Below are 22517 nucleotides of genomic sequence, written 5' to 3'. Positions count from 1 at the left end.
CAGGTAGCTAACAGATACATGAGGAAATGCTCACGATCATTAGCTATTAGAGAAATGCAGATCAAAACTACAGTGAGATTTCATCTCACTCCAACAAGGCTGGCATTAATCCAACAAACACAAAATAATAAATGTTGGAGAGGCTGTGGAGAGATTGGAACACTTATACACTGCTGGTGGGAATGTAAAATGGTACAACCACTTTGGAAATTGATTTGCCGCTTCCTGAAAAAGCTAGAAATAGAACTACCGTATGATCCAGCAATCCCACTCCTTGGAATATATCCTAGAGAAATAAAAGCCTTTACATGAACAGATATATGCACACCCATGTTTATTGCAGCACTGTTTACAATGGCAGAAAGATGGAAGCAACCAAGGTGCCCATCAATGGATGAATGGATAAATTATGGTATATTCACAAAATGGAATACTACACATGGATAAAGAACGGTGATGAATCCGTGAAACATTTCATAACATGGAGGAACCTGGAAGGCATTATGCTGAGTGAAATTAGTTAGTTGCAAAAGGACAAATATTGTATAAGATCACTATTATAAGAACTTCAGATACAGTTTAAACTGAGACAAAAACACCCTTTTGTGGTTACGAGAGGGAGGAGGGAGGGAGGGTGGGAGAGGGGTATTCACTAATTAGATAGTAGATAAGAACTACTTTAGCTGAAGGGAAAGACAACACACAATACAGGGGAGGTCAGCACAACTGGACTAAACCAAAAGCAAAAAAGTTTCCTGAATAAACTGAATGCTTCGAAGGCCAGCAGAGCAGAGGCAGGGGTTTGGGGACCATGGTTTCAGACAACATCTAAGTCAATGGGCATATTAAGAAAACATTTGGCATCCCACTTTGAATAGTGGTGTCTGGAGTCTTAAACGCTAGCAAGCGGCCATCTGATATGGATCAATGAGTCGCAACCTACCTGGATCAAAGGAAAATGACGAACACCAAGGACACGAGGTAATTACGAGCCCAAGAGACAGAAAGGGCCACATAAACCAGAGACTTACATCATCCTGAGACCAGAAGAACTAGATGGTGCCCGGCTACAACGGTGACTGCCCTGACAGGGAACACAACAGAGAACACCGGAGGGAGCAGGAGAGCAGTGGTATGCAGACCCCAAATTCTCATAAAAAGACCAGACTTAATGGTCTGACTGAGACTAGAAGGACCCCAGCGGTCATGGTCCCCAAACCTTCTGCTGTCCCAGGAGAGGAACCATTCCCGAAGTCAACTCGGCAGACGTGAATTGGACTGGACAATGGGTTGAAGAGAGATGCTGATGAGGAGTGAGCTACTTGCATCAGGTGGACGCTTGAGACTATGTTGGCATCTCCTGTCTGGAGGGGAGATGAGAGTGTAGAGGCAGTTAGAAGCTGGCAAAATGGTCACAAAAAGAGAGACTGGAAGGAGGGAGTGGGCTGTCTCATTGGGGGGAGAGTAATTGGGAGTATGTAGTAAGGTGTATACAAATTTTTATGTGAGAGATTGACTTGATTTGTAAAGTTTCACTTAAAGCACAATAAAATTAAAAAAAAAAAAGACCAGACTTAATGGCCTGACTGAGACTAGAAGGACCCCAGTGGTCATGGCCCTCAGGCCTTCTGTTGGCCCAGGACAGGAACCATTCCTGAAGCCAACTCTTCAGACATGGATTGGACTGGACAATGGGTTGAGAGGGATGCTGGTGAGGAGTGAGCTTCTTAGATCAGGTGGACACTTGAGACTATGTTGGCATCTCCTGACTGGAGCGGAGATGAGAGGGTAGAGGGGGGTAGAAGCTGATGAAATGGACACGAAGAGAGAGAGTGGAGGGAGGAGCGGGCTGTCTAATTAGGGGGAGAGTAATTGGGAGTATGTAGCAAGGTGTATATAAGTTCTTGTGTGAGAGACTGACTTGATTTGTAAACTTTCACTTAAATTACAATATAAATTATTTAAAAAATAAATAAACATTAAGAAACCCTAAAATTCACAAAGAAAAATACATCAGCTGTAACACTACTATATTCCACTAATTCTCCTCCATAGAACTTACCTTCAGAGGTCAGGTGATATAAGACAGATTTTTCCTAAAACTGCCTTCTAGGTTCACTTTATGCACTTTAGTCAAGACCCTCTAACAAATTGAAGACTCAAGGCCATGTCTGACACCCAAATAAATTCCAGTGGATCAGAGATTTAAACAAAAAATAATACCATTGAAAGTTCTATATGAAAAAATGAGAGCATTTAACAATCCTGTAGTGGGAACGTCTACGTAGGACACAAAATACAAGTGAAAAATTGACTACATAAAAACCAAATTTCTGTGAGGAAAAAATACAAGTATTTGCTGTATCACAAAGGCCTCATACCTTCCTTAATATATAAAGAACTCCTACAGGCAAGAAGAAAAGACCAACCACCCAAAAGAAAAATGGACAAAGAAGATTGTGGGGTTTACATTAATGTCCGTAAGGAGTACAGCCTTGGAAACCCTATGGGGCAGCTCTTTTCTCTTTATAGGGTCACTATGAATCAAAATCGACTCAACAGCAATAGGGTAATGACTAATGAACGGAGCCCTGGTGGCACAGTGGTTAAGAGCTCAGCTGCTAACCAAAAGTTTGGCAGCTCGAATCCACCAGCTGCTCCTTGGAAACCCTATGGGGCAGTTCTATTCTGTCCTACAGGGTCACTATGAGTCAGAATTGACACGAGGACAACAAATTTGGTGTTTTGGGGTTTTTTGTTTTTACATTAACTTTACCCAAAGAATTTGGTCTTTATCTTTGGTTCCTGAGAGAAAATCTCTAAAACCTTGGAATTTCTCCAGTAATCATAAGTGTCCGGACCACACCTTAGCTAACAGGTTATGCTAATGAGAGGACTCTTGAGTAGGGGCTGGCCAGGCCAGAAAGACCAACCGCATTATCAACCTCCTGATCATCTTGTGATATCGAACAACTTCAGGGGACAGAAGCTGGAGTCTGAATGATGTCATTAGACCACCAGTAAAAGCTCTAGACACAGAAGCTCCCTGGGCTTGCTAGTAGGTAAGACATCTACGCATGTGGGATGGGAAATCCATTGCCGTCAAGTTGATTCCGACTCATGGTGACCCTATAGTACAGAGAACTCCCCCATAGGGGTAGCACATCCTTTTGGGGACACATATTAAGAACCCTCCTAGACCTTGTATTCTTTTTGCTGTCACAAGGAGTCACTGAACCTTCACTGGTCCCAATAGTGGGCATCCTAGTGGGTGTGAAGTGGCATCTTATTGTGGTTTTGACTTGCATTTCCCTAATGACTGATGCCCCTATGTGTCTATCAGTTTGTCGTACTGTGGGGGCATGCATGTCACTGTGATGCTGGAAGCTATGCCACTGGTAGGCCAGCATGGTCACCCATGGTGGACAGGTTTCAGCTGAGCTTCCAGATTGACAGACTAGGAAGAAGGACCCAGCAGTCTACTTCTGAAAAGAATTAGCCAATGAAAACCTTATGAATAGTACCAGAACAGTGTCTGACATAGTACCAGATGAGGAGCCCCTCGGGTTGGAAGACACTCAAAAGATGACTGGGGAAGAGCTGCCTCCTCAAAGTAGAGTCAACCTTAATGACGTGCATGAAGTCAAGCTTTCAGGACCTTCATTTGCTGATGTGGCACAACTCAAAATAAGAAGAAACAGCTGTAAAAATCTATTAATAACTGGAATGTGGAATGTACCAGGTATGAATCTAGGAAAATTGGAAATCATCAAAAATGAAATGGAATGCATAAACATCGACATCCTAGGCATTAGTGAGCTAAAAAGGACTGGTATTGGCCATAATCACATAGTCTACTATGCTGGGAATGACAACCTGAAGAGGAATGGCATTGCATTCATCGTCAAAAAGAACATTAAAAGATCTATCCTGAAGTACAATGCTGTCACTGACGGGATAATATCCGTACACCTACAAGGAAGACCAGCTAATACAACTATTATTCAGATTTCTGCACTGACCACCAAGGCCAAAGACGAAGAAATTGAACATTTTTACCAACTTCAGCAGTCTGAAATTGACTGAACATGCAATCAGGATACTTTGATAATTACTGGTGATTGGAATGCGAAAGTTGGAAACAAAGAAGGACTGGTAGTTGGAAAATATAGCCTTGGTGATAGAAACGATGCTGGAGATCTCATGACAGAATTTTGCAAGACGAACGACTTCGTCATTGCAAATATCTTTTTTCACCAACATAAACAGCAACTATACACGTAGACCTTGCCAAATGGAATACAAAGGAAATCAAATCGACTATATCTGTGGAAAGAGAGGATGGAAAAGTTCAATATCATCAGTCAGAATAGGCCAGGGCCAACTATGGAACAGACTGTCCATCAATCACTCATACGCAAGTTCAAGATGAAACTGAAGAAAATTAGAACAAGTCTACAAGAGCCAAAGTATGCCCTTGAGTATATCCCACCTGAATTTAGAGACCATCTCAAGAACAGATTTGATGCACTGAACACTAATGACCAAAGACCAGACAAGTTGTGGAATGACATCAAGGATGTCATAAATGAAGAAAGCAAGAGGTCATTAAAAAGACAGGAGGGAAAGAAAACACCAAAATGGAAGTCAGAAAAGACTCTGAAACTTGCTTTTGAACCTCGAGTAGCTAAAGCCAAAGGAAGAAATGATGAAGTAAAAGAGTTGAACAGATTTCAAAGGGCAACTTGAGAAGACAAAGTAAAGTATTATAATGACATGTGCAAGGACCTGGAGATAGAAAACCAAAAGGAAAGAACACGCTTGGTATTTCTCAAGCTGAAAGAACTGAAGAAAAAATTCTAGCCTTGGGTTGTAATATTGAAAGATTCTACAGGGAAAATGTTAAATGACGCAGGAAGCATCAAAAGAAGATGGAAGAAATACACAGTCATTACACCAAAAGGAACTGGTTGACATTCAACCATTCCAGGAGGTAAAATACGATCAAGAACCAATGGGACTGAACAAGGAAGTCCAAACTGCACTGAAGGCACTGGCGAAAAACAAGGCTTCAGGAATTGACGAAACACCAATTGAGATGTTTCAACAAACAGATGCAGCGCTACAAGTGCTCACTTGTCTATGCCAAGAAATTTGGAAGACAGCTACCTGGCCAACTCACTGGAAGAGATCCATATTTGTGCCCATTCCAAAGAAAGGTGATCCAGCAGGATGTGGAAATTACTAATCATTAATATCACACACGAGTAAAATTTTGCTGAAGTTCATTCCAAAGCGGCTGTAGCAGTATTATCGACAGGGAACTGCCAGGAATTCAAGCCAGATTCAGAAGAGGATGCAGAACCAGGGATATCATTGCTGATGTCAGATGGATCCTGGCTGAAAGCAGAGAATACCAGAAAGATGTTACCTATGTTTTACTGACTAGGCAAAGGCATTTGACTGTGTGGACTATAATAAATTATGGATAACATTGTGAAGAATGGGAATTCCAGAACACTTAATTTTGGTCATGAGGAACCTGTACACAGATCAAGAGGCAGTTGCCTGAAGAGAACAAGGGGATACTGTGTGGTTTAAAGTCAGGAAAGGTATGCGTCAGGGCTGTATCCTTTCACAATACCTACTCAAGAAGCTGGGCTCCATGAAGAACAGGGCATCAAAATTGGAGGAAGACTCATTAACAACCTGATGACGCAACCTTCCTTGCTGAAAATGAAGAGGATTTGAAGCACTTATTGATGAAGACCAAAGACCAGAGCCTTCAGTATGGCTTACTCCTCAACATAAAGAAAACAAAAATCCTTACAACTGGACCAGTGAGCAAAACATCATGACAATTGGAGAAAAGATTGAAGTTGTCAAGGATTTCATTTCACTTGGATCCACAATTAACATCCATGGAAGCAGCAGTCAAGAAATCAAGACACATTGCATATGGCAAATCTGCTGCAAAGGACCTCTTTAAAGTGTTGGAAAGCAAAAATGTCACCTTGAAGAGTAAGGTGTGCCTGACCCAAGCCACAGTGTTTTCATTCACCTCATAAGCATGTGAAAGTTGGATAATGAATAAGAAAGACCAAAGAAAAATTGATGCGTTTGAATTGTGGTGTTATTGAAGAATGCTGAATATACCACAGACTGCCAAAAGAACAAACAAATCTGTTTTGGAAGAAGTACAACCAGAATGCTCCTTAGAAGCAAGGATGGCGAGACTACATCTCACATACTTTGGACATGTTATCAGGAAGGATAGATCCCTGGAGAAGAAGGCCATGATTGGTAAACTACGCAGTCAATGAAAAAGAGGAAGACCCTCAATGAGATAGATTGACACTGTGGCTGCAACAATGGGCTCAAGGAAATGATTGTGAGGATGGCGCTGGACCAGGCAGTGTTCTGCTCTATTGTACATAGAGCAGCTATGGGTCGGAACCAAGTCGATGGCACCCAACAACAGCAACAACGACTAATGGGATATTGGTGGTTCTGTAGCAGAATTCTCACCTTCCATGCAGGACAGACCCAAGTTGTATTCCTGGCCAATGCACTTTTTTTTTTTATTGTGCTTTAGGGGAAAGTTTACAGCTTAAGCTAATTTCTCATTAAAAAATTTGTACACATATTGTTTTGTGACATTAGTTGCAATCCCCACAATGTGGCAGCACACTCCCCGCCTTCTATCCTGGGTTCCCTGTGTCCATTCAACCAGTTCCTGTCCCTTCCTGCCTTGTCATCCTGCTTTTGGACAGGAACTGCCCATTTAGTCTCGTATATCTGATCGAACTAAGAAACACATTCCTCGCGTGTATTATTTATTTTTTTTATAGTCCTGTCTAATCTTTGTCTGAAGAGGGGGCTTCGGCAATGGTTTCTGGGTTAACAGAGTATCCAGGGGCCATAGCTTCAGGGGTTCCTCCTTTCTCTTTCAGACCAGTAAGCCTGGTCTTTTTACATCAATTTGAGCTCTATTTTTCTCCTGCTCTTTCTGGGACTCTGTTGTGTCCCCTGTCAGGGCGGTCATTGGTGGTAGCCAGGCACCATCTAGTTCTTCTGGTCTCAGGTTGGTGGAGTCTCTGGTTCATTTTGTCCTTTAGTCCTTTGGGCTAGTATTTTCTTGTGTCTTTGATTTGCTTCAATCTCTTTTCCTCCAACTGGGATGGGACCAATGTGATGTATCTTCAATGGCCACTTGCAGATGTTACTCACCAAAGTTGGACGTAGAACACTTTCTTAATAAACTATGTTATACCAATTGACCTAGATGTCCCCTGAAACTATGGTCCCTAGGCCCCAGCCCCAGCTACTCTGTCCCTCAAAGTATTTGGATGTGTCCAGGAAACTGCCTTTGCTTTGGTTCAATTGTGCTGACTTCCCCTGTATTGTATGTTGTCCTTTCCCTCACCAAAGTTGATGCTTGTCTACTATCTAGTTAGTGATTTCCCCTCCCCCTCTGCCACTCCCTACCCCCTGTTCATAACCATCAAAGAATGCTCTTTTTCTGTGTTCAAACTTTTTCCTGAATTTTTATAATAGTGGTCTCATACATTTGTCCTTTTGTGACTGACTTATTTTACTCCGTATAATGCCCTCCAGATTCATCCACGTTGTAAGACGTTTCAAAGATTTATCATTGTTCTTTATTGTTGCCTAATATTTCATTGTATGTACTATAATTTATCCGTTCATCTATTGATGGGCATTTAGGTTGTTTCCATTTTTTGCTATTGTGAATAATGCTGCAATGAACATAAGTGTTCATATGCCCATTCGTGTGACGGCTCTTATTTCTCTAGGATATATTCCTAGGAGTGGGATTCCTGGATCCTATGGTATTTCCATTTCTAGCTTAAAAAAACGCCATATTGTTTTCCAAAGTGGTTGTACCATTTTACATCCCCATCAGCAGTACGTTAAGAGTTCCAATCTTTCCACAACCTCTCCAACATTTGTTATTTTGTGTTTTTTGGATTAGTGCCAGCCTTGTTGGGGTGAGATGGTATCTCATTGTGGTTTTGATTTGCATTTTGATAGTGGCTAATGATCATGAGCAATTCATGTGTCTGCTGGCTGCCTGAATGTCTTCTTTAGTGAAGTGTCTGTTTATATCCTTTGCCCATTTTTTAATTGGATTGTCTTTTTGTTGTTGAGGTGTTGCAGTATCTTGTAGATTTTACAGATTAAACCTTTTTGGGGTATGTCATAGCCAAACACTTTTTCCAGTTTTTAGGTTTTCTCACTCTTTTGATAAAATCTTTTGATAAGCATAAGTTTTTGATTTTTAGGAGCTCCCAGTTTCTAGTTTCTCTTCTGGTGTTTGCGCAATGTTAGATATGGTTTGTATAATATTTATGCCATTTAATGGGGGTTTCTAGCATCGTCTCTATTGTTTCTTCCATGATCTTTATTATTTTCGATTTTATATTTTGGACTCTGATTCATTTTGACTTAGTTTTTGTATATGGTGTGAGGTATTGGTCTTGTTTCAATTTTTTTTTTTTTTACAGATGGATCTCCAGTTATGCCAGCACCATTTGTTAAAGAGACTGTCTTTTCCCCATTTAACAGACTTTGGGTCTTTGTCAAATATCAGCTGCTCATAGGTGGATGGATTTACGTTTGGGTTCTCAATTCTATTCCATCGGCCTACGTGTCTGCTGTTGTACCAGGACCAGGCTGTTTTGACTACTGTGACAGTATAATAGGTTCTAAAATCAGATACTGTGAGGCCTCCCACTTTGTTGTTCTTCTTTAGTAATGCTTATCTGGGACCTCTTCCCTTTCGATATAAAATTGGTGATTTTTTCTCCATCTCATTAAAAAACGCCATTGGAATTTGGATTGGGATTGCATTGTATGTATAGATTCCTTTGGGTACTATTGACATTTTCACAATGTTGAGTCTTCCTTTCCATGGGCGTGGTATGTTTTTTCACTTATGTAGGTATCTTTTGGCCTCTTGCAGTAGTGTTTTGTAGTTTTCTTTGTACAAGTCTTTTATGTCTCCGGTTAGATTTATTCCTAAGTATTTTATCTTCTTGGGGCCAGCCAATGCACTTCTGTTAGTGGAGGCTTGCATGTTGCTATGATGCTGAACAGGTTTTAGCAAAGCTTCAGGTGAAGACAGACTAGGAAGAAAGATCTACCAATCTACTTCTGAAAATCAGCCAATAAAAATCCTGTGGATCACGATGGTCTGATCCACAACCCATCATGGGGATGGCGCAGAACCAGAAGAGTTTAGTTCCATTGTGCGTGGGGTCACCACAAGTTGGGGGCCAATTTGATGGCAGCTAACAACAAATACCTAATGATGCTGAGCATCTTTTCATGTACTTATTGTCTATTTGCATATCTTCTTTGGAGAAATGTCTATTCAAGTCCTTTGTCCATATTTTAATTGGGATGTCTGCTGTGGGAGTTCTTTATATACTCTGGGTATTAAACCCTTACAAGATATATGATTTCCAAATATTCCCTCCCATTGTATAGGTTGTCTTTTCACTTTCTTAATAATGTCCTTTGATACACAAAAGCTTTTAATTTTGAAAGATGTCATTTTTAACAATTCTCAAATTGGCAAAAAAAGATAGAATACTGTGTTGTCAAAGGTGTGGAAAAACAGGCACTTTCAAACATTGCTGCTGGAAGTGTAAATTGTAGTCTCTACGAAGGACAATTTGCCAACGCTTATAAAAATTTTAAATCCTTATGTCCTGTGAGAATTTCTTATATCCTCATTAAAAAAGTTTGATATAACCTAAATATCCATTGATAAAACAATTAAATATATTGGCAAAATGGAGTATTACACAGCAATTTGTAAATTAAGAAAGTCCTATGTGTGCTGACATGAAATGTCTCTGAGACATTTTATTAACAAAACAAGGTGCAGAGTAGTGCACATATTTTTTAAGATTTGAGTGTTAAAGGAAAAAGTATATTTATATTTTAAATACATAGTATAGCTCCAGAGGTCACAGAAGAAACTGGTAATAATAGCTGCCTCCTAAAAAAGGGTCTGAGTGACTAAGGGGCAAGAGGATAAAGAAAACTTACTTTTCATTGAATATCATACTTTTCGAATTTTAAATGTTCTGAAAATTGATAAAATTGAGATTTACAGAGCTCTTTGTTAAAGAAATACTCCCACCTTTTTATTTTCTGGAAAAACACAGGTAATACTACAAATAAATGACCAAAACTTAAGGATTTACTGTCTGAATAACTTTAGTTTCCCATTCCTTATCTCCTCCTCTTCCCCTTCCCCCAATTCCCAAGATCCAGGTGGCTTTATCATAAAAAAATAAAGAAAATATTCCTAGCAAACTGTCCCTAATCACAATCTCAGTACATCACTCACTAAGTACTCCTTTAACATTTTTTATAAAAACTCAAGAGTTCTTTGTCTCAGAGTAACTGAAGTACAGACACAATTCTGCTATCTCCCTCTCTCTCCACTGTAGTAATCACCATTCCATTACAGCCCTCCTTCCTTCCTTCCTTTTCCTTATTCTCTTCCTCTCCCTTGCAACTTCTTTTTGAGTAAAAGTCATCCTTTCCTGTTTTAATTTTTCCAGTGTAATTTTTTCTTTGACAAAGTATTCCATAGTAAAATATATACATACATACATAACAAAAAAAAAAATCTTCTCTCTTGAAGAACTGGTATACTTCCTGTCATTAGACCAAAAGAGTTATGTAACCAATTGTTTTTCTCCTTGCTTTGGTTTATATGACCTCTTGATATAAATTCTCCAACCTCTGCTCCTTGGCTTCTGTCTTACCTTGTGTTAATTTTTTATTTTGAAAGTAGGTAGGGCCAAATTTCCATGAGTTCTCAAGGTCTTCTTAGTAGCACTAATTTTTATATCTTATAAAAGAAGCTAAACATAAAATTACTATCAAAGTAATGGTTTGTTTAAAAACTCACATCTTTCTACAACATTAAAAAAATAAATTGTCCTCAAGTCAACCCCAATTCAGAGCGACCCCCGTATGGCAGAGTAGAACTGCGCTCCATAGGGTTTTCAATGGCTGATTTCTTCAGCCATTGTTTCCGAGGCACCTCTGGATGAACATGCAACACCAATCTTTAGGTTAGCAGCCAAGTATGCTAACCATTTGCACCACCTAGGGACTCCTGCAATATAATGGGAGTCAAATGGATAGCGGAAGCACAAAAAGGCCCGTGTCAATGGTGAACTAAAACTGAAAACCAGCAAAGGAGTATACTGCGGTCAAAAATACATGAAATCTTGTCAACATATTTTATGCCAAAATCATTTCTGAGGGAGCAAAATGTTCTGTAAATTTTAACAGTAACAGTAAATTTAGGCACTGACGTTAACTAAAAATACATATTATCAACAGCCAGCCTCTCTTCTGCACTTCAATAATTTTTTTTTAAAGCAACAGAATATTTCAACGTTATGTCTCAAACCTAAAATGCAATATATTAGAATGGAAACCCTACTATTATTGATTTTGAAAATAAAATATGTAAATGTTACCCTTTTCCATTTTTCCAGTATCGTTCATTTAAAGTGAGTATTTAATAAATCCTCTAAGATGCAGAAACCACAAAATCTAGATCAGTAAATTTAGCAATCATTTAATCTGATTTTGTTTTATAAACATATAACTCGTAACTAGTTGCAAACATTTTACTAAGAACATTATTAACATGAAAAATAAAATACAATAATTAGGTAGAGAATAAAAATAGCTAATCTAAGAAATGAAAATAAATCTGTTAGGATTAAATTTTAAATTAGTAGGAACAGCTTGAAAATCTTCAAAAGACAAATCAACTGCTCCAAACCAGATAAACAATAAAAGTCCATAAAAGGTTCAGAAAAAAAGTGGTATTCACATAATTTATAAATCATTAAGATACTATTAAATTATACATATTATTTTATAATAATAAAAAGTGCTAAGAAACACCATCATATATATGACCAAATACTATTCTCATCTGACCATTTGAAAAACAGAATTTAAAAGATGAAACAAGACCCATGCTTCACACCATGCACAAAAACTAACTCAAAATGAATCAAAGACCTAAATGTAAAATCTAAAATGATAAAGATCACAGAAGAAAAAACAGGGACAACGCTAGGAGCCCTAATACATGGCATACACAGTATACAAAACATTACTAACGATGTACAAACTCCAGAAGAGAAATTAGGTAACTGGGAACTCCTAAAAGTCAAACACCTATGCTCATCCAAAGATCTCACCAGAAGAGTAAAAAGATTACTTACAGACTAGGAAAAATTTTTAGCTATGACATTTCCAATCAGTGTCTGATCTCTAAAATCTACATGATACAGCAAAAACTCAACTACAAAAAGACAAATAAACCATTTAAAAAATGGGCAAAGGATATGAATAGGCACTTCACCAAAGACAACATTCACGCTACTAACAGATACATGATGAAATGCTCACTATCATTAGCCATTAGAGAAATGCAAATCAAAATGACAATGAGATTCCATCTCACTCCAACAAGGCTGGTATTAATCCAAAAAAACACAAAATAATAAACGTTGGAGAGGTTGTATAGAGACTGGAACACTTATACACTGCTGGTGTGAATGTAAAATGGTACAACCACTTTGGAAATTGATTTGGTGCTTCTTTAAAAACTGGAAATAGAACTACCATACGACCCAGCAATTCCACTCCTTGGAATACGCCCTAAAAAATAAGAGCCTTCACACAAACAGATACATGCACACCCATATTCACTGCAGCACTGTTTACAATAGCAAAAAGATGGAAGCAACCAACGTGCCCATCAACAGATGAATGGATAAATAAATTATGGTATATTCACACAATGGAATACTATGCAATGATTAAGAACAACAATACATCTGTGAAACAATTCATAACATGGAAGAATCTGGAAGAAATTATGCTGAGTGAAATTAGGCATTTGCAAAAGGACAAACATAGTATGAGACCACCATTATAAGAACTCTAGGTAAGAGTTTAAACACAGAAGAAAATATTCTTTGATGGTTACGAGGGTGGGGAGGGAGGGAAAGGGATATTCACTAACTAGATAGTAGACAAATTATTTTAGGTGAAGGGAAGGGCAACACACACGGGAAGTCAGTACAATTGCACTAAACCAAAAGCAAGGAAGTTTCCTGAATACGACCAAACGCTTCGAAGGCCAGAGTAGCAGGGGCGGGGGCCTGGGGACCATAGTTTCAGGGGACACCTAGGTCAACTGGCATAACAAAATGTATTGAGAAAATGTTCTGCATCCCACTGTGGTGAGAGGTGTCTGGGGTCTTAAACACTAGCACGCAGCCACCTAAGATGCACCAATTGGTCTTAACCTACCTGGAGCAAAGGAGAATGAAGAACACCAAAGACATATGGTAAAGATGAGCCCAAGGGACAGAAAGGGCCATATAAACCAGAGACTCCATCAGCCTGAGACCGGAAGAACTAGATGGTGCCCAGCTACCACTGATCACTGCCCTGATAAGGAACGCAACAGAGAATCCCTGATGGAGCAGGAGAACAGTGGGATGCAGATCTCAAATTCTCATAAAAAGACCAGGCTTAATGGTCTGATGGAGTCTGGAGGGACCCTGACAGTCATGGTCCCCGGACCCTTTGTTAGCCCAAGATTGGAACCATTCCCAAAGCCAACTCTACAGACAGGGATTGGACTGGACTGTAAGATAGACAATGATCCTGGCAATGAGTGAGCTTCTTGGCTGAAGTGGACACTTGAGTCCATGTGGGCAACTCCTGTCTGGTGGCAAGACGAGAAAAGGGGGACAGGAGCTGGTTGAATAGACACGGGGAATACAGGGTGGAGAGGAGGAATGTGCTGTCTCATTAGGAGGAGAGCAGCTAGGAATACACAGCAAGCTGTATGTAACTTTTTGTATGAGGGTGACTTAGATTTGTAAACTTTCACCTAAAGCAAAATAAAAGAAAAAAAAACACAGAATTTATTCTAACTCTTGAAATATTTATTCATTAAAGAACCAGTTGTTAAATTCATATGTGCTTGGCATTACGTGGAAGAATTGATAGGTGGATGGATGAATGAAAGGACAGAAGGAGAAAAAGACAAAAGCAGGCAGGCCAGCTCATATCTACCTTAACAGAGCTGCTGGAAGGATCAAATTAAACTATGTAAAAGTTAGAACCATAACCCCATTGCCACTGAGTAGATTCTGACTCATAACGACCCTATAGGACAGAACAGAACGGCCCGGTAGGGTTTCCAAGACTGTAATCTTTATGGAAGCAGACTGCCACATCTTTCTCCTGCACAGCGCCTGGTGGGCCTGAACCACTGACTTTTTTAAGCTGAGTGCTTAACCACTGTACCACCATGGCTCCTCGTTAGAACCACAAAGTACTATTTACATATGTTTTAAGTTTTATATCTCCTAAATTGCAGGTAAAAGTCATAATACTCTTGGGAAAAAATACAACTTCGATAGAGAATAAAATGTTTGTAAAACCAAAAAAGAATAAAAAAGTTATCTGCATGCTTAAAAAGTTATAGAGATTTATACAATAAAGATATTGGTGGGGTGATCTTTAAGGTTTCCTTTAGCAATAAAGGAAACCCTGGTGGCATAGTGGTTAAGTGCTACAGCTGCTAACCCAAGGGTCAGCAGTTCAAATCCACCAGGCGCTCCTCGGAAACTCTATGGGGCAATCCTACTCTGTCCTATAGGGTCGCTATGAGTCGGAATCGACTCGACGGCACTGGGTTTGGTTTTTAGCAATAAAACCCAAAACAAAACAAAACCCGTTACCATTGAGTTGATTGTGACTCATAGCAACCTTAGAGAACTGAGTAGAGCTGCCCTATAGGGTTTCCAAGAAGCAGCTGGTGGATCTGAACTGCCGATCTTTTGGTTAGCAGCAGAGCTCTTAACCACTTCATCACCAGGGCTCCTCCTCCAGCAGTAAAGGTCTAGAATAGTTGCATTTGAAACTTTATGCCTCTACCCTAAAAATAAACAAAAACAAAATCCTGATTTAGGTAGTCTAGGCTTTTAATTCTATGTATTGTATTTTATACTTTTAATAACTTATTTGGAATCAAACTGATTTTCCCAGTGCATCATCAGAAAAGTTTTCTCAAAGTACAACAAACTTTGAATTGCTATTGTTGTTTATTTTTCCCAGAATAAGTACTTTTTAAATTACTACCTTAATGGTCTCTATTATATTAACTGTGGTCAAAAGAATTGTGAAATATGGAAATGACATTAAAAAAACAAAATGCTGCAAAAGTTTTTTGGTGTGCAAATGTATTTTTGTGTGTAAGCTAATTACCAAAAAGGAAGATCATAGCAATGGCATGAGGAGTATAAAAGCCAATACGCATTTTTTGGACTCACCAAGGTATCTAACCATAAGATGAAAAATGGATGCAATCACTGGTCTGCCAGGAGTTAAGATTTCAACCAATTTACTGATCCGGCATTATGTGGCAAGCCCACACGAATTGTGGGACGGAAGATGAACTACCACATCATGAGTTAAAACCAAGCAAAAGAAAAAGCTGGGGGGCGGAGGGGGATTTATATATACTTTGAGTAAGAAAGGATATTCCTTGAAAAATACAACTTTCAAAGTCCTGAGGAATAAAATGTCCTTTCTTCAGTCTTATAAATGGGAATAACCATCTATGATTGCCACAGTGCTTTTCAAACCTCAATGCACATACGAATCACTCAAGGCTCATATTTCTTGAAACATGATTTAAGGGGCTGAATAATGGCCCCCAAAGATAGCCACATCCTAATCCCTGAAACCTATGTTACCTCACATGGCAAAAGGAACTTTGCAGATGTGATTAAATTGTTAAGTGCCATAGTCACTTCCAACTCATAGCGACCTTATGTACAAAAGATGAAACACTGCCTGGTCCTGCACCATCCTCAAAATCATTGTCATGGTTTAGGCCCATTGTAGCCACTGTGTCAATGCATCTCATCAAGGGTCTTCCTCTTTTGCACCAACCTCTACTTTCTCAAGCATGATGTCCTCCTCCAGGGACTGATGCTTCCTGACATGTCCAAAGTATGTAAGATGCAGTCTCTCCATCCTTGCTTCTAAGGAGCATTCTGGTTGTACTACTTCTAAGACAGATTTGTTCATTCTTTTGGTAGTCCATGGTATATTCGATATTCTTCACCAACATCACAATTCAAAGGCACCAATTCCTCTCTGGTCTTCCTTATTCATTGTCCAGCTTTCGCATGATATGATGCATCTGAAAGTACCATGGCTTGGGTCAGGCGTACCTTAGTCTTCAAGGTGACATCTTTGCTTTTCAACACTTTAAAGAGGTCCTTTGCAGCAGATTTGCCCAATGCAATGTGTCTTTTGATTTGTTGACTGCTGCTTCCATGGCTGTTGATTGTGGAGCCAAGTAAAATGAAATCCTTGACAACTTCAATCTTTTCTCTGTTTATCATGATGTTGTTTATTGGTCCAGGTGTGAGGATTTTGTTTTATGTTGAGGTGTAATCAATTCATACTGAAGGCTGTGGTCTTTGATCTTCATTAGCAAGTGCTTCAAGTTCTCTTCACTTTCAGCAAGCAAGGCTGTGTCATTTGCATAACACAGGTTGTTAATGAGTCTTCCTCCAATCCTGATGACCCATTCTTCTTCATATAGTCCAGCTTCTCGGATTACTTGCTCAGAACACAGATTGAATAGGTATGGTTAAAGGATACAACCCTGACGCACACCTTTCCTGACTTTAAACCACGCAGTATCCCCTTGCTCTGTCTGAACAACTGCCTCTTGGTCTATGTACAGGTTCTTCATGAGCACGATTAAGGGTTCTGGGAATTCCCATTCCTCACAATGTTATCCATAATTTGTTATGATCCACACAGTCAAATGCCTTTGCGTACTCAACAAAACACAGGTAAGCATCTTCCTGGCATTCTCCATTTTCAGCCAAGATCCATCTGACATCAGCAATGATATCCCTGGTTCCACGTCCTCTTCTGAACCTGTCTTGAATTTCTGGCAGTTCCCTGTCGATGTACTGCTCCAACTGCCTTTGAATGATCTTTGGCAAAATTTTACTTACGTGTGACATTAATGATATTGTTCAATAATTTCCACATTCTGCTGGATCATCTTTCTTTGGAGTGGGCACAAATATGGATCTCTTCCAGTTGATTGGCCAGGTAGCTGTCTTCCAAATTTCTTGGCATAGACAAGTGAGCACTTCCAGTGCATCATCTGTTTGTTGAAACATCTCAATTGGTGTCCCATCAATTCCTGGAACCTTGTTTTTTGCCAGTGCCCTCAGTGCAGCTTGGACTTCTTCCCTCTGTACCACCGGTTCCTGATTATATGCAACCTTCTGAAATGGTTGAACATCAATCATTTTGGTTCGGTTACTCTGTGTATTCCCTCCATCTTCTTTTGATGCTTCCTGCGTCGTTAAATATTTTCCCTGTAGAATCCTTCAATACTGCAACTTAAGGCTTGAATATTTTGTTCAGTTCTTTCAGCTTGAGAAATGCCTAGCGTGTTCTTCCCTTTTGGTTTTCTACCTGCAGCTCTTTGCACGTGTTATTGTAATACTTTCCTTTGTATCCTCAAGCCGCCCTTTGAAATCTTCTGCTGCGCTCTTTTACTTCATCATTTCTTCCTTTGGCTTTAGCTACTCGACGTTCAATAGCAAGTTTCAGAGTGTCTTCTGACAACCATTTTGGTCTTTTCTTTCTTTCCTGTCTTTTTAACGACCTCTTGCTTTCTTCACGTATGATATCCTTGATGTCATTCCACAACTCGTCTGGCTTTTGATCATTAGTGTTCAAAATGCGGTATATATATGTGTGTGGGTTTGTGTGTACGTGAATATAAATGTACATGAATATTACTCAGCCGTTAAGAGAAAAGAAGTCCTGATATATGCTACAACATGGGTAAACCTTGAAAGCATTGTGCTGAGTGAAATGTCAGTCACAAAAGGACAAATACGGTATGATCCCAATTATATGAAATATGTTAATGTATAGAGAACAAGTTTATTAGTGGTTACAGTTGTGGGAGAAAGGGGAAAGCGGGAATAATTCCTTAGGACGCACTGAGTTTTTGTTAATGGTGGTGGAATGATTTTGAAAAGGACAGTGGTAATGGTCAAACAACATGATGAACATAATGTCACTGAAGTATACATATAAAAATTATTGAATTGGGAATGTTTTGTTGTATATATTTTCACACCGATTTAAAAAAAAAAAGTTTTAGAGCCTTCAAAAGTAAGATAGTTACAAAATCAGTCATCCTACATTAGTGATTTGAAATTAGTCGTATATAGTCACTGTGACCATATGCCTGATCCGCCTGTGACAACCTCAAGTTTATGCTTATAGTCCTGACGTAATTGTTAGTGTGTGACCCCTTTCACTTTAAAAAAAAGTCCTGGTAAACAATGGTTATTCTATATACAATCAACTGCAGGATAGTTACATTGAATAAATTTTATAAATTTGACGTACAGCCTGGGACAGGAAATATCACCCATCAATAATATCTGGAAAATTTGGTTGTCACAGTATGAAATATTCAATTATTTAAATTTCTGTCCACTGGGAACCAATATTGTAAATGAATTGAGAAGTATTAAGAGGAACCGAGTGCTAAAACGTTTTTAGATGATTCTGAAACCATTCAAGAATCCAAAATTTTAATTTATTCGAATTGGGTTAAGATAATTAAAAAAAAAAGTCAATACACCTAGAATTCTAGAATGGATCATTTCAGCCTTTAAAAATGCAGAAATAAACAACTGTGAGCTTATCAACCTGACTATTCTGGAAGATATATGTTCTAAACAATTTCTAGATGAAATAACAGCTTCAAAGTCCTTCCTTTAACATTATAAAATAACTGAAAATTAAACAAATGGCTTAGATTTTAGGATTAGGGTCACTAAAATCGGTTCTGTCACCTAAAATTGTTTGGTCATCTAAATCCCACTCTAATTAAATAATACTGACTGTGATTTGAAACAGTACTATGGATTCCTTCTGGCTTGGTGATTTGTACAACTTGCTTAGAAAAAGAAAATACATACACAAACCTTAATTAATTAGTTCAGATGACTGATTTTACAGTTTAAATTCAGGGTTTTTTTTGTTTTTTTTTTTACTATAATTCTATTATTTTATCCTCTAAGAGCATAGTAGGAAAAGAAACATCAAAAATATTCCACTGAAACAATTTTAGATGGCCAAACCAATTTATATATTCATATAAATGTAATGATATGCTGACTCATGGTCTTGGCTTCTCTTTAAAAGGTTTAAAAACCTGTCATTTTAAAGGAATATCAAAGCTTCATTTATAGAGGTGAACACAATTAGAATATGAAAAAAAAACTTTTCTTCCTAGGATTTTCCAGACAACTGGCAAAGAAAGAGGAAAAAAAATCCTGAATGATAAATTCAGATAGGTCACATAAGATCAGATTTCCACATTTGTGAAATACAATGCCTGCATCATCTCTACTGAATGTTACTGAAAATGAAAACAGGACAAAATATAATTGTAGAACACTGTTTTAGAAGAACTTTCTCAGAGACTCATATTCCTTAATTTTCTCCCATTCGCTTCAGTATATTCCTGACTCATTCATGTCATTGAGTATGTTTATATTTTAAAGTAACGAGTCTATCACTTGTACACACTGAATCTCCCAGCCTCAATACATTTGTTATACTTTGAGACTAGTCTTCGGATTCTGGTGCGTCTTTCTCTGATTCTCGTGACCGTTTCCGGGAATTCAGTGAAGCTTCCATTGATAATGAACATGCAGTAGCAACAGGAGCATCTCTAAATCCCTGAGGCTGCAACATAAAAAAACAGGCAAGTATGGTTTAAAAATATTCAAAATAAAGATTGGTCTTCCAAATATTTTTACTGATAAGAGATCTACTTTGCTCTTGGAATAAAAGTTATCAACTACTATGAATAAAGAGGATGAACCTCACGGATAGATGTCCAAACCAGGGCAGTACTACACTATTTTATATATATTTATAAATATATGAAAATATTATATACATATACACACACATAAATAACACTGCATTATAAAAACGTCTCTAGAGGGTAATCCTAACAAACTTTATGGTGGCTCTGATGGAAAAGGTGAAAGGAAGTAATATGTACTAATTACTTAGGTACTTTACTCATTTATTTTCACAACTAAATACCCTAAAATAAAGTTTTCCAACTACGATGCTGCAAATGCACCTGGGCAGTACAAAGACCAAGGGGATAATTCAGTTTCAGGATCCCTTTCCACTCCTGTTTTTGTCCTTTTAAAGATGAGATGCCAAGAATATACTTGGCTTAATACTGTTGGTAAATATGCATATTTTAGCCAAAAATGTATTTCTAGAAAGTAAATTCACAGGGAAATTAACATTTTAAAGTGGGTTATATCTGATGGCCATGACAGATCTATAATATCTACAGATCAAAATCACTGATGTTGGTATTTCTTTTGTGAAAATCTTTAACAACTCTTACTTTAAAAAACCTGTAATACCCTGACATTACATATAGCATGGAATGTACCACCCCACAAATAAGTATTTCCTCTGTTCTTAAGAATAAACATCAGTCCAACTGTGACTAGAATGTTCTGTATACATACTACTATTTTGGGGATAATGTTCTAAGCATCAAAAGCTGCCCTCAAATATACTTGCTGTCTACAGAAGGTAACAGAAGCAATTTGGAAATGCTCTCTTCCCATAATTACTACCCACCAATATCAAAATCCCACTCTAATTAAATAATACTGACTGTGATTTGAAACAGTACTGTAGATTCCTTCTGGCTTGGTGATTTGCACAATGTTGCCAACCTGCTTAGAGAAAAAAATATATACACACACAACCTTAATTAGTTCAGATGGCTGATTTCATAATTTCAGGGTTTTTTTTTTACTATAATTTTATTCTTTTGTCCTCTAAGAGCACAGTAGGCAAAGAAATATCAAAAATATTCTGCTCAAACAACAGCTATGTATATACATATAATAGTTATTACATATAACAACAGAGTTGTTTATATAAGTGAAATTTTAAAACAACCTAAAAGTCCAATGACTGATTCAGATAAATTATTTTGTACTTTATGAGATCCTACTTATGCTAGAAATGTAAAAGAAAATATTGAATGAAATAGGAAAATATTAAGTAAAAGTTAAATTGTATAGTCCCACATTTATAAGTATGTATATGTGCATGTATTGAGAAATATTAGAAAGCTACAACCAATAAAGTTAATAGTTGTTATTACAGGTTGTTTATTTTTTTCTTTAGCTTATCTATATTTTCCAAATTTTCTGTAATCATCATGTGCTTTTTTGTGCTATTATATAAGACAATTTCTTGTAATATAAATGAGGAACACATACTCGTATTATACAAATGAGCTTCTAAGACACATTGTTTCAAAATGATCATGTCCAAAAAAATCACTGTCCTGATAGACCAAGGTCTATTTAGGTGGGATTTTATGATGTACTCTACAAAGTGAATATCGTACAAAATTGAAAGTACAGTGTTTTCACACATTTGTTTGCCAGTTGTGCCCTCCCCTCTGCTAGCCATCTTCCTAAGTGTGCTATGCTAATTTTTTTACAGCAACATGTAAAAAAAATTTCCATAGCGGTGTTTCAGAAGATACTTCGGGCGGAGGGTGCAGCTGGCAAAGAAATGTACAAGCATGGGTTCTCTGCGTAAAAATACGGTAGTTAAGAAATAAAATTTTAAGTTCTTACTATGTTCAAATACCGTAACAGTAACAAATATAAGCAAAAAAATCTTTAAAGTACCTTTTAAAATTACTTTAGAACTGACATACGTACACACAACACAGGTTCTAGCAGAGAAAAATCACAGAATCAGTGTTATGAGAGTCATTTATTTATACACAATATAATGTTGATTTGTTTTCAGAGACAATTCAGAAAGAACTCTTGGCTGATGATCTGCTACTCTCTTAATTCTGAAACTGAGGCACAGTCAAAAGATAAGTGAACAGACCATGGCTCATCGATTTACTGTTCTAGATTTGTACTTTTAGGATAAACACAGAATATCCAGAATGCTATTTGCCCTATAATTGCAACTGTATAAAAATATGTATGCATAAATAACTGCTTAATAACTTTTAATACAAGAATAGCGGTGGTAAGGAGTGACATTATAAATTTTTACGGTGTTCTAGGGTTTACATCTAGTTTCTAAAGTAAAAATGTAACAGAAAATATAAGAAATATTTTAAACTTATTAAAAAAATCATTCTCTCTTTAAATAAAACAAAAATCATCTAACCTTCTGAAAAATCAGAATCTAAATCACTTCGTAACACTAATATCCCCCAAAAGGTACTCAGTTCATCTGACTTTTCTGAAGAAATTACTAAAAGCAAATAA

General features: G+C 37.8%; 1 protein-coding gene across 3 annotated transcripts in view; it reads right to left on the bottom strand.

The window, feature by feature from the left end:
- Positions 1 to 8485: 8485 nt before the first annotated feature.
- Positions 8486 to 22517, bottom strand: part of RAD51C (RAD51 paralog C) — a 40215-nt gene continuing 26183 nt past the window's right edge. Inside the window, exons 8-9 of one of the 3 annotated variants that reach the window (XM_023553539.2) lie at positions 20879 to 20942; positions 8486 to 19911 (exon numbers count right to left, since the gene is read on the bottom strand). In XM_023553539.2, coding sequence (XP_023409307.1) covers positions 19792 to 19911; positions 20879 to 20942 — 184 coding nt within the window. In that variant the 3' untranslated portion in view covers positions 8486 to 19791. The other 2 variants (XM_010594292.3, XM_023553538.2) reach the window with 2 other exon arrangements.

This window comes from Loxodonta africana, chromosome 18 (genome assembly GCF_030014295.1).
Source record: "Loxodonta africana isolate mLoxAfr1 chromosome 18, mLoxAfr1.hap2, whole genome shotgun sequence".
NCBI classification, from domain to species: domain Eukaryota; kingdom Metazoa; phylum Chordata; class Mammalia; order Proboscidea; family Elephantidae; genus Loxodonta; species Loxodonta africana.
This window is presented reverse-complemented; position numbering and strand designations above follow the sequence as displayed.